A 17,065-nucleotide genomic window follows, 5' to 3' on the forward strand; every position below is an offset into this window, starting at 1 on the left:
ACCACTCCGTTACGAAACCTGGCAGCATCTTCAGTACACTCACCATAGCTGGTGACATCAGCAATATAGGTGCCAAAGTCTTGTGCCCCATTCATAAAGCCAAAGTTGGTCCCTCCATGGAACATGTAGAGATTGATGGAAATTCCTTTGCTTAAAAGAGCCGAAAGAGTATTCAGCAATCCTGCAGTAGGAAAAAAAAGTCTAAAATCTCAGCAAACAATATAGAACAGAAACGTATCTTAAGGCTCAAATATAATATGCTGTTAATGTCGAGAGGTGTTTGGTACATATAACGTGCATAGGAAGATTAACAGAAAAACTTACACTCAGCTACTGAATTATAGAGTGTACATTTGAAAAGAGGAAGTTTCTGGAGGAGGATAAATGGTTGTTTGTGACAAGGTTTATCCACAGCAACCTTCCAATGTTGTGTGGTCCAGTTAGAATAATGCCTGACTTTACCCATTTTATCTATACCATCATGATTGATGCCTCTCTTAACTTTCTTCTTTATTCCCCCAAAGCTATGTGGACATGGCAACTTCCAAGATTCAATGGAGATCTGTGCACACAAATCAGTCTTTCCTCTGTATTAAACCCATGCAATTGTTTGATTTCATCCATTTCTTCCATTTCCAGCTGTCTTTTAACTCTTATTGTCCCTTCAAAGAATAGCCTTTTAATACTCACATAACAACAACATTGTGAAAGCATATCCACTTGTTTGCAACCTAGTTTAAAGTTAACATTTGTTAAAAAAAAAAAAGTCATGGAAGAATTCATACAGCACCAGAGACCTGGGTTCAATGCCGACCTTGGGCGCTGTCTTATGGGGTTTGCATTTCCTCCCCATGATCACATGGGCTCATCTGGTTTATCTGGTTACCACACACATTAGCCACTGTAAATTGCCCCAAATGTACATGTGAGTGGCAGAATCAGGGAAGGACGGGATGTGGGAAGAAGAGATGATGAGAATGTGGAGAGAATTACAAATGGGAATAATAACATATTAGTGTGAATCGGTGGTTGATGGTTAGTGTGGACTTGGGACAAATGCCCTGTTTCTGCGCTACTTTCCTCTATGGCTCTGACTTTTTACATTACATTAAAGTCTGGATGTAAAGTGAATTGAAATGTCTCGTCTTTGTGAAAGATATTGCGTAAATAAAAATTATTTCCTGCTTATCATTTGTGACCACATCATCAGAAAATCTAAAAATGCTTCCTGCAATCATATAGAACCAATGACTATTGTAGATAGCTGTTCTTATCTGGAATAGCCCTAGGCTGTCAGATTTGCTCTGGTGACTGAGCATTCCATTAGGATACCATAAATCGTCATTCTTGTGCAGGTTGGGGCAAAAATCTTGTTATGAATTTGATTTGTGCCGAGTGAATAATAGATTGGAAAAGAAGAGAGAAAAAAAATCACCAGTGAGCCAAGAGCAATTCCACGATTGGTCTTAAAATCTGCCTGTAACTTTTTGTTCAGGGCCGAGATATGCATGGACCTCATTCTTTTGACACATAGATTGTAGAAAATTCCAAACGAATCGAACAATGAACAATCAGCAACTCCAACCTTTTATTGCAGAATAGGACCGCAAGTAGTTTGCCTGACCATTCAAGACAGCCTCGCTATTCAGTGGCTGATAAGCTCGTGGCATCAACTATTCGTCTTTGTCAGTACAACAAGGCTCACAATTTAGAGATGTCAAATATTTATTTACATCCTTTAAATATCTCCAGTGATCTATCCTCCACAATCCCTCAGGAAGAGAATTCCAGAGAGAGGAGGCAAGAATAAATCACTTGGCCAGTGAAAGAAAATGAAGCGCATGAAAAGATGGACTCCAACAATATCACGTACCTTCCCGATAGACATGGTGACCGCTACCCCAGTGGTCAAACCAGCCACTCCAGTATTCCATTACCAACTTAGGTTTGTCAGGCTAAACATTGAGGAAAAAAGAACAGATACAAGATTGCAGAGGAATATCGTCAATTAGCAAATTGTGTAAAATTTGCAAACTATAATACAGAGTTGTTCCGTAAAGAACAAGCATTAATGCTGACGGTCAACTGGTCAGACCACCTTCTATTACCATGGTAATTATTCATATCAAATCTACTTCTCTTTCCCTTCATTCTTGAAGGCACCAATTTCCTGCTAAGGTACTTTTCCACTATTCCGAATCTTTGTGGCAATTTGTCTCCCATTCTTCTTTTCTAACTTGTCAGCTATTCGACCTCCGAAGTCGAGACAAACTCCAAACTCTGTTCATCATGGACACACAGATAAACGAATAACACTACATTTTTTGACTACTTGAGTTTTCGCTAAAATTCATATTAGCCCAAGGTACTGATGCCAATTTCTCTCCTCTTTCACAAGTGAGAACAAACAGACTTCAGTCAGGATTATCCAAACCCAGAGGAATAATAATGTAAAACCTAAGCTCCTGCTGTCTCCTTGTTCATTGGGAAGAATGGAGTCTGAAGTTCGACATCCCTTGCTGAGAGAAAGGCACTTCAGACAACCCAACATATTGTAAACAAAGCATTATGTTCCCCTTCTACCACCCAAGCCCCTATTTATTTATCCATCAGATGACATTGTTTACAGCATATCCCGACACAACCTTGGCCTCACCTTCTCAGTGATAGTCCCTTTATCCAGTTCACCCCGCTCCACCCTCCATGCAGTTTGAAACTAGTTTATTTGAGTCTGAAGGGGCCCAACTTAAAAAAAACACACAGCAGCTACCCAAACCCTCCAGAAATGCTATATTTACTGCCGAGTTACTCCAGCACTTTGTAGTCCATTGTGCCGCTCCATTTTCTTTCCTTCCCAGTTTTGACAAAGAATCTTTACTGTAAAACATCAACTTTATTTCATCATCCACAGATGCTGCCTGACCTACTGAGTATTTCCACCTTTTTGTTTGCATTTCAAATTTCCACTTGCTGATTTTTTTTTTTGATCTTCATATATCATACCAATGTCTATAACTAACCATGAGATCACTGCTCTGCAAACTATGATGTTACATGTCCAAAGATAAGAAAATTTCTTACTTCTAGATCTTTCATTAACATTAGTCCAGATTCCAGCTTCTGAAAGTTGAAAGTCGGTAAAACTGTAAACATGTCAAAATGCAATAGAAAAGCAGTCACACAAAGAGGAAGTCATGTTTTCAAATAACTTTGCAGGGAAACAATACTGAATGCTATAAATTCATTCTAAGCATATTACGGCAAAGGGAGATAAACCTATCATTTGTAGTCCATTGTGGATCGGCACAGTAGAGCAGCACTTAAGTTGCTGCCTTACAGCAGGGGTTCGATCCTGACTATGGGTGCTCTCTGTACGTAGTTTGTACGTTCTCTCCGTGACCACATGAAATTTCCCCGCGTACTCTTGTTTCCACCCACATTCCAAATACGTGCAGGTTTGTAAGTTAATTTTCTTCGTTAAGAATTGTAAATTGTAAACATCTAATAAAATAAAATATTTAAAAAAATAAAAAAAAATTGTAAATTGTCCCTAGTGTGTAGTGTGTGCTCGTGTAATGGAGATCGCTGGTCGGCGTAGATTCGGTGTGCCAAAGGGCCTGTTTCCGCATGGTATCTCTAAACTATATTAACCTATTCTACAAGTAACATATTTTCTAGCTTTCTATTGTGCGTGTGTAAGAAAAATTAGCCAATTACATTTTATGTATAACAGTGGAGGTATGATTTATTTTACAGCTTGTAAATCCTGCACAATAATTATTATTTTTTTTTAATGAAATCATTCATTACGCTAATCCCCAAGTCAGTACTTACCTCCTGCAATGGATCCTTTAGTTAATCCGTCTTTGTTATCGGAAGTCATTAATAACTCCACTATCCCTCTGCTTAACAAGGCCTTTCAGGATTAAAACAGAAACAATTTTTAGTCTGAATCATCGTACTGCTGACATTGTCCTGAAATGAATGGCCCTCAGTTTATGTGCAAAATAAAATAATCACTTGTTTCAATTCTAATTGGTCCAGATATTGACTCTGGCTCACAACTCCACACTGTATGACTAGGACTAACATTTTGTCCTTGAGAAATATGTGGAATATTGTATGTTTTCTTATATTATATGTTACATTAGCACAAGGTGGATGAAGAACAGACAGGTGAAGTAACCTAAAACAATTTCAGGAAAGATACATCAACACTTCTGATTGCTCGGGAATAACATGAACAATATATCCAGGACAGAAATATTTAAATACCACTTTGAACCAAGCATCATTATCATTCACTGACTCTGCCATTATTCCACCAGTAACATCACATTTCTGTGAACATTTGGAACTAGCTGGTTTGCACATATAAAGAAGCAAGTAGGGAGATGCTTTAATTTTGGTCAGATATCCTTGAGATTGGTAAAGTTAACCAACTGTCCAGGTCCAGGAATATCAGCACCCAAAAAAATGTGCTTCCACTTTCTCCTCTCACCAACACACTCCTTAACCACAGATCTCCTCCATAAGCGGAGAATTCACATCTAGTCATTTAACCTTGAAATTTTTTAGGTCCGTAATAAATTCAAATCAACAGTAACTGCATGCAATAGTAATACAATCATGCATTGCAAATCTGTGACATCACTTTGCTCACAATTTCAAGAGAAGCCTTCATCCACTTGACATTGTCTGGGAAACATTACAATTAATGAATCAATTCTTTATGCCGAAAAAATTGTTGTTCCCATAAAATGTAAAGTGCATTATTTCCAAGTATCCATGAACAGGTAACCAGAGTTTGATCATTTACAGAGGCAAGATCAAGATTTGTGCAACGTTTCAAATGTAGCAAAATCCACAATGCCAACTAGAAGCTTGCAGCTACAATAACATTTGGCCTCTGACCTCATTTTTCCCCAGTAATTACAGTACATAAGGCAGCACGGTGGACCAATGGTACAGTTGCTGCCTTACAGCACCAGAGTCCCGGGTTCGATTCTGACTACGGATGCTGTCTATGCGGAGTTTATACGCGCTCTACCCATGACCATGTGGGTTTTCTCAGAGATCTTCATTTCCTCCCACACTCCAATGACATACAGGTTTGTAGGCTAATTGGCTTGGTATAAGTGTAAATTGTCCCTAGTGTGTGTAGGATAGTGTTAGTGTGTGTGGATCACTGGTCGGTGTGGAATCGTTGGGCTGAAGGGCCTGTTTCCGCGCTGTATCTGTAAACTAAACTGAAAAAGAGAACAGGTAAAAGAATACTAAATATCGCTTCGCATCTGTCCCAGAAAGATTTGCTAAAGGAGAGATATGCTATCACAAGCTTAGTGCCAGGTCACTTTGCCTGCCTAATTATCAAAACAGTGGATTGTAATGGAGTGAGGAAAAAAGGCCCACTTAAAAACGACACCTGATTATTTTCTTTCCAAAACATTGAAAACAAAACCATATTACCTCTTTTACGTAAGCCATGTAGTTGTCATCTTTGGCATAGCCACCATATTCGTTTTCCACTTGCACAGCAATAATTGGACCTCCATTTTTGTACTACAAATGAAGAACACAAGGTTAAAATATGATCTACTGTTTACATTTCACATATAATATTACCACTTTATTTCATTTGTTTTTCCCAATTTTCTCTATTCCTGGAGGACTTGACCTCTCACTGGGGACACTTGTGCATTCAACTGACTGTCCTTCAATTGCATCAGTAAAATCTATTGCTTTGTTGTCACCATCATAGTCAAGTGTGATTTAGTCTTCAACTAGGTAAACAGCAACTTAAATGTCTTCATCCTTTTTAAACCTTTCACGGAATGAAGTTTGACATTTGTTGCCCGTCAAAGTTGCACTGAGAAATTGTGGAGCACCACCATTAGTCATTGGATACAATCGAGTGGTTCACAGAGCTATATATGGCACCTGGAGTCAATTGGACACAAGTCAACAGACAAGGAGTTTAATGTTATGATCTTGTCCTTGGAGAACATTTGTAAATCAACTCTGCATCTATTGTATTCCTCAAAGTACATCAATAAAAATTAAATAAATGGGCATTAACTGAAGATGAAGATATTGGGATGGTAGCTATAAACAGTATGTTCAAACGCGGTGATGTTGGTGATGGATGTGGGTAGGGTGTTGGATGTTGACTTGTATGGATTTTAGTAAGGCATTTGATAAAGTCCTCAATGTTAGGCTGATCTAGAAACATTCGGATGCATGGGATTAACAGTGACCAGTAAGCACAGGTAGATGAGAGATTGTCTTGGCATCATGTTCGACACAGACATTGTGGGCTTAAGGGCCTGCGCCTGTGCTGTACTGTTCCATGTGGGTTCCAAGATGGTCTTGCTTTATGGGGAGGATGAAGGAGTGAGATTACAAGGTGAGGAAACTTTCAAATGCACATACTGCTAGTAAGTGTTGCTGTGCATCCAAAAATAATTGGCAAATTGGCAGTTAATTTCCTCTTTGATAGCCTGTTCCTTGATATATTCAGCAGCCCATTCTGGCTTATTTCTCATCTTTCTGTGCATGCTTCCAAGAGCATATTGGAATGATCCATGCTTGACCCAACCCCTGCCTCAAGTCTACTCCATACAACAGCAATATACATTTGCAGTCTTTTGGGGAACTCTGCAGTGAACACATGAGACAGAGTGGTCCACGCGTACTAATTGGTCCTCAGCTGGTGCCAACCCCTACTGTCCTGGTTGACTGATCACTTTAAAAAAAACTGTATTTGATTGCTTCTGATTATTAAATGAATGGGGACATTCTACAGGAGGTAGTAAGTCAGCGTGACTGAGCTCTACTGCAGACTCAGTGTTTCTGATGCAGAACACAACCATACAGGCATGGCACCTAGTGTCGACTGCTCTATCCAGAACCACCCACTAGCACCAATATTGATAATACCTACAATACTAGGAAACCAGAAATCAAAGCAATCAATCCAAACTAGTCTCAGTTTGAAATATGGATTCATAAAGGAGCTGTGGATTCATGGGGAGAGGAGTTCATAATCTATTTAAATGCCACAATATTTCACATAAAAGAACAACCCTTGCAATTTATAAGTGACTTAAAAATATTGTTGCCGGACTTCTGCCTCAGCAGAATTAACTTTAAAAGGTAACGTTCTGTATAGATCCAAGAGGCAGGAAATCAGTTCAGCGACGTTCGCCATCTGCATTAAATGTTCTTTTCTGATGTCTTCTGACCTGCAAGTTTGACATTGCAACTTTCTGGATCATATCAAATAGTTTACCAGAGGGTTAACTTGCCAAGATGAAATTTATTTGATAAAAATCAAGCCATGACAAAAGAAGCTTTCCAACTAATGCAATATAAACCGTGCTTATTAGAGACACCGAACATCCATCGTGCAGCAAGATCTCGTGAATTGGCCTAACTCACCTGAAATTTGATAACCTTAGGAATTAGCACATTGAAAAAGGCATTGACTGCATCAGTAAACCCAGCATACGTTGTGCGCAGTTTCATGTTTCTGTCTCTCAACAGCCAACTAAAAAGGGAACGGATCAGATAATAAGTACAGCAAAATTAAATAATACTTCACGTAAAGATTATAATTTCTGATAACCCATGCTATTTATTCCTGAAATCTATAGTTTCCGCTCTATCAATTAACAGAATTAAACCAAATATAGTTATACCAATCAAAATAGAGACAGCAGTACACCACACTCTTCTGTAAGATTCCACCATCGGGAAAATGCTAATATGTTAAAGAAAGGTCTACAATAATAATTTTACAAAACCCCCCCCAAAAAGCAGGTTTTAAGAGCTATGACTGACACATTTATTTGTATTTTACAAAGTGCCATGTTAGTGTCAACATGTGTAGGAAGGAATTGCAGATTCTGGTTTTCACTGAAGATAGACACAAAATGCTGTTGTAACTCAGCGGGACAGGCAGCATCTCTAGATAGAAAGAATGGATGATGTTTCGGATCGCGCCTCAGTCTGAAGAAGGGTCTCAACCCGAACGTCATCTATTCCTTCTATCCGGAGATGCTGCCTGTCCCGTTGAGTTACTCCAGCATTTTGTGTCTATCTTCTATGAGTGTCAACATATTCATTTACCACGCATCCAAATCTATCATTCCAGTACTAAGTCATCTAATACTGGTCTCGTCCTAGACATTGATTAAACTAGTTCATGAGTCTGAAGAAGGGTCCCAATTTGAAGCATCACCTATCCATGTTCTCCAGGGATGCTGCCTGACCTGCTGAGTTACACCTGCACTGATGCTTTGGAAATCAGGTATCTGCAGTGCCTCGTCTCTCAAGATCTGTTTGTTGTCAACCAAGGTGAGATGATAAGCACGCATAGCCCTTGTGCATATAATATACACATCAATGACTTGCAAATCTACATACTAATTTGGTGAAACACAAAAGTGCTAGAGTAACTCAGCACGTCAGGTATCACGATGGAGGTCATGGATGACTGACTCACTGAGTTATTCCAGCACTTGGTGTCATTTGTTTGTAAACCAGCATATGCAGTTCCTTGCATATTGTTTCTGTATGGAGAACAATACTCTCAAAGCATTGAGAGACATGGGACTACATACGGAAATTACAGTACTGGCATAGGACACCATAATAAATCATTATAGATGCAGAATTTCCATTCATCATTTGCAGAACAAAATGTAACCTTTTATAGTTTGTCTGCTTTTAAGCATTCCTTACACAAATGAATTTATGTAAGGAACAATAAACCATAAAAAGGAATGTTTGGAAATTCCATTCTAAAGTATTACTACATTAGTGATACATTTGAATTAAATTTAATTAAGGTTTCTATTCTAGCTTTACAAGGTCATCTGAGAAAAATACTTAGATTCTTATTCGAGGACATACTGCAGCCTATATTTAGATTCGACTATTTACACTAACATTGATGGCAAGGCAACAGATCTATTATTAGCAAAGGAAACATTGCTCCCATGGGCATTGCTCAGAAAGATTTACCCTCAATTTGCGCAACTAGTAAATTAAATCTGAAAGAGGGTTCCGTCCCGAAACGTCACCAGCTCCATGTTATTCAGAGATGTTGCCTGACCTGCTGAGCTATTCAGGCACTATGTGTCTTTATTAAATGAAAACTATTTTACTTTGTCCCGCAGAAGATTCTCAAATTTACCTGGGTAAACCTCCAAGGTCCCACTCCGAGCAGATATATGGTCCTGGGCGCAATATGACCCATAAATCCAAGTCATTGGCTAGTTTGAGATAGGCCCTAGAAAAGAAAGTATTATACTTGGAGCAAATTAACAAAATGTTGCCTTTCCAAGTGATATCCACATCCTTGCACTCACTGATGGCTTCTGATCATTGGTTGTTGTTCTCCAAGCTCAGGTAGATAAGGTCATAAGTGATAGTAGAATGAAGCCATTCTGCTCATCAAGTCAATTCCGCCATTCAATCATGGTTGATCTACCTCTCCTTCCTAACTCTATTCTCCGCCTTCTCCCCATTATCCCCGACACCCATAATAATCAAGAATCTATCTCTGCCCTAGAAATACCCATTGACTTGGCCTCCACAGCCTTCGGTGGCAAAGAATTCCACAGATTCACCACCATCTGACTAAATAAATTCCTTCTCATCTCCTCCTTAAAGGAACGTCCTTTAATTCTGATTATGACCTCTTGTCCTGGACTCTCCCACTAATGGAAACATCCGCTCCACATCCACTCTTTCCAAGCCTTTCATTATTCTGTATGTTTCAATGAGGTCCCCCATCATTCTTCTAAACTCCAGCGAGTACAGACGCAGTGCCGACAAGCGCTCATCATAGGTTAACCTACACATTACTCGGATCATTCTTGTAAACCTCCTCTGGACCCTCTCCAGAGCCAGCACATCCTCACATATGGTGCCCAAAATTGCTTACAATACTCCAAATGTGGCCTGGCCAGCACCTTATAGACCCACAGCATTACATCCCTGGTTTGTATTCTAGTCCTCTTGAAAAAGCTGTGATGCTTGGAGGATTACAGCAATGGAAACAGACCCCTCTGTCCTCCAGGACCATCAGACACCTATTTGCACTAATCATATTTTATTCTCCCCCATTCCCATTAATTACACTCTGGTTCTCCGAATCTCCTACACGATGGGGGCAAATTACAGTGGCCAATTAACCTATCAATGAACATGACTATGGGACACAGAGAAAACACATATATCAAGGGGAGATCGTGTAAACACTGCACAAAGCCAGGATCAAATCCAGGTCTCCAGAGCTTTGAGGTAGCAGTATTAACCACTGTGCCAACACAAAACTACCCTATGGTGTGAAGTCAGCAACAAAAATCTTACAAGCTACAATGGACAGGATTCTGCAAGGAACATTATATTCTTTGAGCAATCAAGAGGAATATTGAATACATTTTATCAGCCATGTGTACATACAAGTTGCTTGGCCTTGGTGCTTTGCTCGCAATTAACAACACGAAATACAGTAAACAATTAAGAATAAAACATGCTTGGTGGCTGAGCCTAACCATGATGGAGAAGGTGAGGACAGACTCTATGATGGCAGTATAAAACGAGACCATCATTGCCTGTGGCAGATTGTGTTTTCTCAGCTGCCGCAGGAAGTACATCCTCTGTTGGGCCATTTTGACTGTGGAGTCAATGGTGGCCTCTCATTTAAGGAACTTAAATGAATCCACAGATATGACTGTGGTGGTGATGGTGAGTAGAGGGGGGGGGAAAGCTCTCCAAAAGTCTACAATCAATTTCACTGTCTTAAGTGCATTTATCTTCAGGTTTTTGCGATGGCACCAGGACGCCAGCTGTGTCACTTCATGTCTGTAGGCAGATTCCTCCCCATCCTGGATCAGACAAATCAGTTTATGTCGTCCTCAAATTTGAGAAGCTTGACAGAGGAGTATGTGGAGGTGCAGTCGTTGGTGTAGAGAGAGTAAAGGAGAGGGGAGAGTACGCAGTCTTGCGGTGCTCCTATGCTGAAGGCCAGCGGGTCCTAGATGTGCTTTCCCTAGTGGGTGATTGATGCTCAGCAACTCTGTCTGTAAAGAAAAGCTTTTAAGAAACATTGCAAAAAATAAAAACCACCAGGAAACACAAATGTTATCTACTCACTCAAGATCAATATCATCTTTAAAATTAAACGTCCCCCTCTCTGGCTCATGAAGGTTCCATGGAACATACCTGTAATAAGAAAATGAACACTAATGCATTATACAAAATATCAAAAGTTCACTTAGACTCACTCCTCACTCTGAAGTCAAACTTTTAAGCATGTTAAGCCACATTGGAAGCATTCAATGCAGTTCTGGTCGCCCCATTACATGATGGGTGTGGAGGCTTTGGAGAGGTGAGGAAGAGGTTTACAAGACTGCTCACTGGAAAAGGAGGTATTAGCCACAAGGACAGGTTGGACAAACTTGTATTGTTTTCTCTGGAACATTGGGAGGTTAAGGGGAGACCCAATAAAAGTATTTAAAATTATGAGAGGCATAGATAGGATAGAGAGTCAGAACCTTTTTCCCCCAGGGTAGAAATATCAAAAAGAGGGCATAGCTTTAAGGTGAGAGGGGCAAGTTGAAAAGAGATGCGCAGGGCAAGTTTTTTTCCTCAGACACAAAGTGAGTGGAGGGTGCCTGGAACACATTGGTGGTGATGGAAGAAGATACGATAGTGGCATTTAAGCGGCATTTAAATAAGCACATACATATGCAGAGAATGGAGGGACATGAATGACGTGCAGGCAGGAGATAAGTTTAACTTGGCACTATGTTTGGTACGAACGTTGTGGTCTGAAGGGCCTGTTCCTGCATGTTTCGTGTAAAAGCTGCTGAGGCCCTGTTCATAACCTGCCTTTGAAACATCAGGAGAATACCTGCTATAAATTTATACAAAACTAGAAAAGCCAGCATGACAACTTCAGGGAATAAAATCATAAAAGGAATTTTTTTTTAAAAGGCTCATTGTAATATATCTTTGCACACAATGAATATCACTTACGTTGTTAAAGTATTCAAACCCAAGGCTTTCATCTTCAACATGCGGTCAGACCAATACGCCCGTGGAATACGAAAATAGTGCATTGATCCGCCCAGAATTAAAAACTTATTTCCCTCCAATTGAAAATATTCTTTGTTGGCCTGCAATCCTAAATTTCTGCTCTGCATTCTTTTTGGAGTGAGGGATATCCAATGGAACCTAAAATCAGATGGAAAACATCTTAGTTTCAGGTACATACATAGCCAAGCAAACCATTTAGAGAGAAGACACATGGTGTGCTTGTCCCAAAGACTAAGTGGCAGATAGATCAACAGCAGACAAGTTGGCGGATCAAAATGCTTTCATTGTCTGCAACGCTGTGACTTAATGGTGTTTAGATATCATATGACCAAATCATTGGCCTGGTGATTGGTACGATGGGAATGACAATTGCTCACAAAACAAAAACAGATTCCTTTTTACTACACACACACCTTTCCAAAAGGAATTGTTAAAAATGATTGCGTGTATACTGCTATTTGTACATAGCTCAGCATTAGCACTTCAAACTAAATGAGCATCGAGCTTTCTGTCTTTTCACTGCATAATAAACTACACTCTGTATTGTTCTCAAATACAATCACTTGTACATCTGATGAATTCAATAAGCTTCAAAAGGGCTTTGTTACATCTTTGCCGTGACCAGAAGTTCACATCATTTTCAGATCGCCCGATGAGCTCTATTTATGTTGGAATCTATCCATTCAATTTAGCAACGGATAGTAGCAATTCCTGAGGAGTGGGAAGGATCAACCCAACATGTGGCCAGGGAGAGGAGCATGGTGGTGGATTTTGAGGTACGACTTGAATGTTGACTCTTGGATCAGGAGTGGGGAAGGTTAACTGGAATTGGTAATGCTGAATAAGACACAGGGTTGGCTGAAGATTGGTGGGTCTGGGACTTGAATAGATGGGGCGGGCAAGACAATAAACCTACACACAGGAACGCCAGACCAGCTCTTTACTGGCAGGACCAGATTACCCCAATGATAGGAATCCCAATAATAACATTGTACCAATTCCACTTTCATTCTCCAAACACGCTACTGTGCAGAGAACGCCTGGAATTGCCAAAGGAGGCAGTTGAGGCAGGTGCAATAACATTTAATAGATACTTGGACTGGGACATGGATAGGAAAGGGCTAGAAGAATAAGCGCCAATTGAGACGAGATTAGATGGAACATCATGATCCTTGCAGACAAGTAGGATGAAGGGCCCCTTTTCATGCTGAATGACTATAACATGAATTGAACAAAGTTTCTGAATTCTGAAATGTTTTACAATCTATTCCAATGTGCATCATTTTACATTGCCTACTGATTACAATAGATTAAGCTTGATTTGTCTCGTCCCACTCTTTGACGATCAAGAAAAGGCGCATTATGTTTGCTACTCTCCAGAGTTTCGGATTCCAGCTCATTGCAAAATGCAGAAGACATTAATAGCAAAATGATTAATATTTTCTGATTTGTAAGCAAACAACACAGTGGCGCAGCGGTACAGTTGCTGCCTTACAGCGCTAGAGACCAGTGTTCGATCTCGACTACGGGTGCTGTCTGTACGGAATTTGTACGTTCTCCCTGTGACTGGGTGGATTTTCTTCAGGTGCTCCGGTTTCCTCCCACACTTCAAAGACGTTGATTAATTGGCTTCAGTAAAATTGTAAATTGTGTGTAGGATAGTGCTAGTATATGGGGTGATCGCTGGTTGACACGGACTCAGTGGGCCGAAGGGCCTGTTTTCGTGCCGTTTGCCTAAAGTCTAAATAATTGTTGATGCTGAAAATAACAATCAAAAAAAGCTGTGAAAGTACAGCATCTGTTGTGAGAGTGACTTCGTTTTAGAATGACAACCCTTTATCACACACGGCTGAGGGATAAATATTGCCTGGGGACAAGATAAGTTGTCATGTACATTAACAGTTTCTCTCTTGACATATTATGGTTGATCAGTTGAATGTTCTTAGTATTTCCTAAATCGGTTTATTTCCCTAAAACACCGTTCTTCTTTAAATTAATTTGCAACCAAACAAGAGTCAGTTTTCAGGTGACACCCAGGTAACTATCTTGGTATATCTGCTTCGGATTAGCAGAGACTGGGTGGATTTTCCCCACTGAGGGTGGGAGGCTGAGGGGGTGACCTAATAGAATTATATAAAATCACAAGGAATATACACAAGGTGAATAGTCACAGTCTTGTTCCCATGATAGAGGAATTTATAACTAAAGGGCACAAATTTAAGATTAGAGGGAAAAACCTAAGGGGATCTGAGGGTCAGGCTTTTCACACAGAGGGTGGTAGGTATGTGGAACATGCTGCCAGAGGAAGTGGCATAGGCAGATGCAATAACAATGTTTAAAATACATTTGAACAGATATGGATAGGAAGGATCTAGAGGGTTATGGGCTAAATTAAAGCAAACGGGATTAACTCAGTTCAGAAATTTGATCGGCATGGATGAGCCCATGCCTTCGGGCCTATTCAACATCACTAACAATGCGTACATATATCAGTTGTCACATGATACATTTCTATAGGGGTTCATATCACAATATTACATCAACTATCACGTGGCAGCAACAGCGCCTCCAGCAGAGCGGCAGCCAGCAGAGCGGCAGTGTCGACTGCAACGTCAGGCTGTACTTTTGGCCTTAAGGCTCGGGACATGGATTTGAGAAAGTAATCTGGACTTGATGTTGTCAAGCAAGTTACAGCCAAAAGCAAGAGATGTTGCTCTCTGCCGAGTATCATTAGTATTTCTTGTTTTCGTTTTACTTCTAATTGCCAGTATTTTACCTTTTAGATTATTCTATCTGCTTGATAACACATTGCCTACACAAATGACCTGACAGTTTCATGATACAGTACAGCATAATACAGGTTGCTGTTGCGAAGGAACTGCAGATGCTGGTTTACACCGAAGATAGACACAAAATGTCAGAGTAGCTCAACGGGACAGGCAGCATCTCTGGAGAAAAGGAATGGGTGACGTCTCGAGTCGGAATACTTCTTCAGTCTAAAAACTGTCCCGCTGAGTTACTCCAGAATTGTGTGTCTATCTTTGTTGTGGTTGTGAATATGAATTATGTGTTTGTCTCCATCAAAAGGGAACAGCACTCAATTTTCATTTTGCAATTAAAGAGTGGCCATAAATGAAGCAATGCACTCATCAGAAATTAACTATAAAAAAACATGCGCTCGCTGTAAACTGTCACGGGTTTAAAAGACATTTAAAACAGAACAAGTTAATTGGTATCCCAAGCAATTATCCCTCCTCAAAGAGGCAGCTCAGATCACTATAAAGCCCTTAAACTCCAGGTTGTTAGAGCAGTCTATGGAAAATTAAGATTTAAAGACATGATTAGACCATAAGACACAATTTTCTTGAGAAAAAAAAAGTTCAATATGTGCGCGGCTCAAGACTATGTCTGTTCGGAAGTGGCGGCGCCGGGAACGGCTGCGGCTCGCCTGCAGTCCGTTTGTCTTTTACTTTTTTGTGTTGTATTTTTTCGTTTTGTCTAGTTACGTTTTTGGTTTTTAGGTCGTGTTGATGTGGGGTGGGGGGGTGGGGGGTGAAACGGGGCTTGCTGTCTCTCCCTTCGGGGGAATACGACCTTTTTGTCGTATCCCCCTTCTCTGCCTCCGTCTACACTGAGGCCTAATGGCGGAGCTGGCGACCTCGGGACTCTGGAGGCAGCTGACAGGACTCGCCCTGAGCTCCCGTGAGGGCGGCCCAGCCCGGGGCTGGAACTGCGCTCTCGTGAGAGCGGCCTGGCGAGGGGCTGAGAGACTTTCCCGTGAGGGGCTGTGGCACTCCCGTCGGAGTGGCCCAGCCCGAGGGTGGAACGGCACTCCCGTCGGAGTGGCCCAGCCCGAGGGTGGAACGGCACTCCCGTCGGAGTGGCCCAGCCCGAGGGTGGAACGGCACTCCCGTCGGAGTGGCCCAGCCCGAGGGTGGAACGGCACTCCCGTCGGAGTGGCCCAGCCCGAGGGTGGAACGGCACTCCCGTCGGAGTGGCCCATCCCGAGGGTGGAACGGCACTCCCGTCGGAGTGGCCCAGCCCGAGGATGGAACGGCACTCCCGTCGGAGTGGCCCAGCCAGAGGGTGGAACGGCACTCCCGTCGGAGTGGCCCAGCCCGAGGGAGGAACGGCACTCCCGTCGGAGTGGCCCAGCCCGAGGGAGGAACGGCACTCCCGTCGGAGTGGCCCAGCCCGAGAAAGGAACGGCACTCCCGTCGGAGTGGCCCAGCCCGAGGGAGGAGCGGCACTCCCGTCGGAGTGGCCCAGCCCGAGGGTGGAACGGTACTCACGTGAGGGCGATCCGGCTCGGGGCTGGAACGGTGCTCCGGTGGCTGGGACGGCGTTCTGAGGCGGTGACCTGAGTCCGGGGTTCAGCCGCGGGCCAGCGGCTGCGTGTGCTGGACTGGAGGGCGGCAGCTTCGACCACCCCCGGGCCGCGGTGTTTGAACCGGCCCGTTTGCGGGGTTCGGTGAGCCGCGGGACTGTTGTGCCATCGCCCGGTGGGGAATCGCCTCAGCGCAGAGGGAGAAGAGGAGGGAAGGGACAGTAACCCTAAGATTTTTGCCTCCACCACAGTGAGGAGGTGCTTGGAGGATACACTGTGGTGGTGTTAATTTGTGTTTATTGTTGTTTATTATTGGTTGTTTATTATTGTATGATGTATGTATGACTGCAGGCACGAAATTTCGTTCAGACCGTAAGGTCTGAATGACAATAAAGGTATTCAATTCAATTCAATTCTTTTGAAAATGTTTTTCTATTTAGTCTTGAGCTATTGAACTATTGTTCTCCCTCCACCTATAAATTTCACCAGTATATATTTAACCTATAAATAAATCACACCAAATGGCAAACTGCATACAGGGAATGGAAGTTTGATGTTTTCCACTTCATGAGGTGATACAAGATGATGTTGGCATAATGGGCATATTCTCCTGAATGATTAACTTTG

The 17,065-nt window shown here is 41.8% G+C and overlaps 1 protein-coding gene across 1 annotated transcript in view; it reads right to left on the reverse strand.

Moving 5' to 3' along the window:
• glb1l2 (galactosidase beta 1 like 2) overlaps positions 1-17,065 on the reverse strand; it is a 45,695-nt gene that overhangs the window by 13,709 nt on the left and 14,921 nt on the right. The window contains exons 2-10 of the mRNA XM_033049988.1: positions 12,052-12,249; positions 11,167-11,235; positions 9,200-9,295; positions 7,441-7,549; positions 5,470-5,562; positions 3,835-3,916; positions 3,082-3,143; positions 1,874-1,955; positions 44-181 (exon numbers count right to left, since the gene is read on the reverse strand). Coding sequence (XP_032905879.1) covers positions 44-181; positions 1,874-1,955; positions 3,082-3,143; positions 3,835-3,916; positions 5,470-5,562; positions 7,441-7,549; positions 9,200-9,295; positions 11,167-11,235; positions 12,052-12,249 — 929 coding nt within the window. The remainder of the gene's footprint in view (positions 1-43; positions 182-1,873; positions 1,956-3,081; positions 3,144-3,834; positions 3,917-5,469; positions 5,563-7,440; positions 7,550-9,199; positions 9,296-11,166; positions 11,236-12,051; positions 12,250-17,065) is intronic.

This window comes from Amblyraja radiata, chromosome 33 (assembly GCF_010909765.2).
Source record: "Amblyraja radiata isolate CabotCenter1 chromosome 33, sAmbRad1.1.pri, whole genome shotgun sequence".
In the NCBI taxonomy this organism is placed as follows: Eukaryota; Metazoa; Chordata; class Chondrichthyes; order Rajiformes; family Rajidae; genus Amblyraja; species Amblyraja radiata.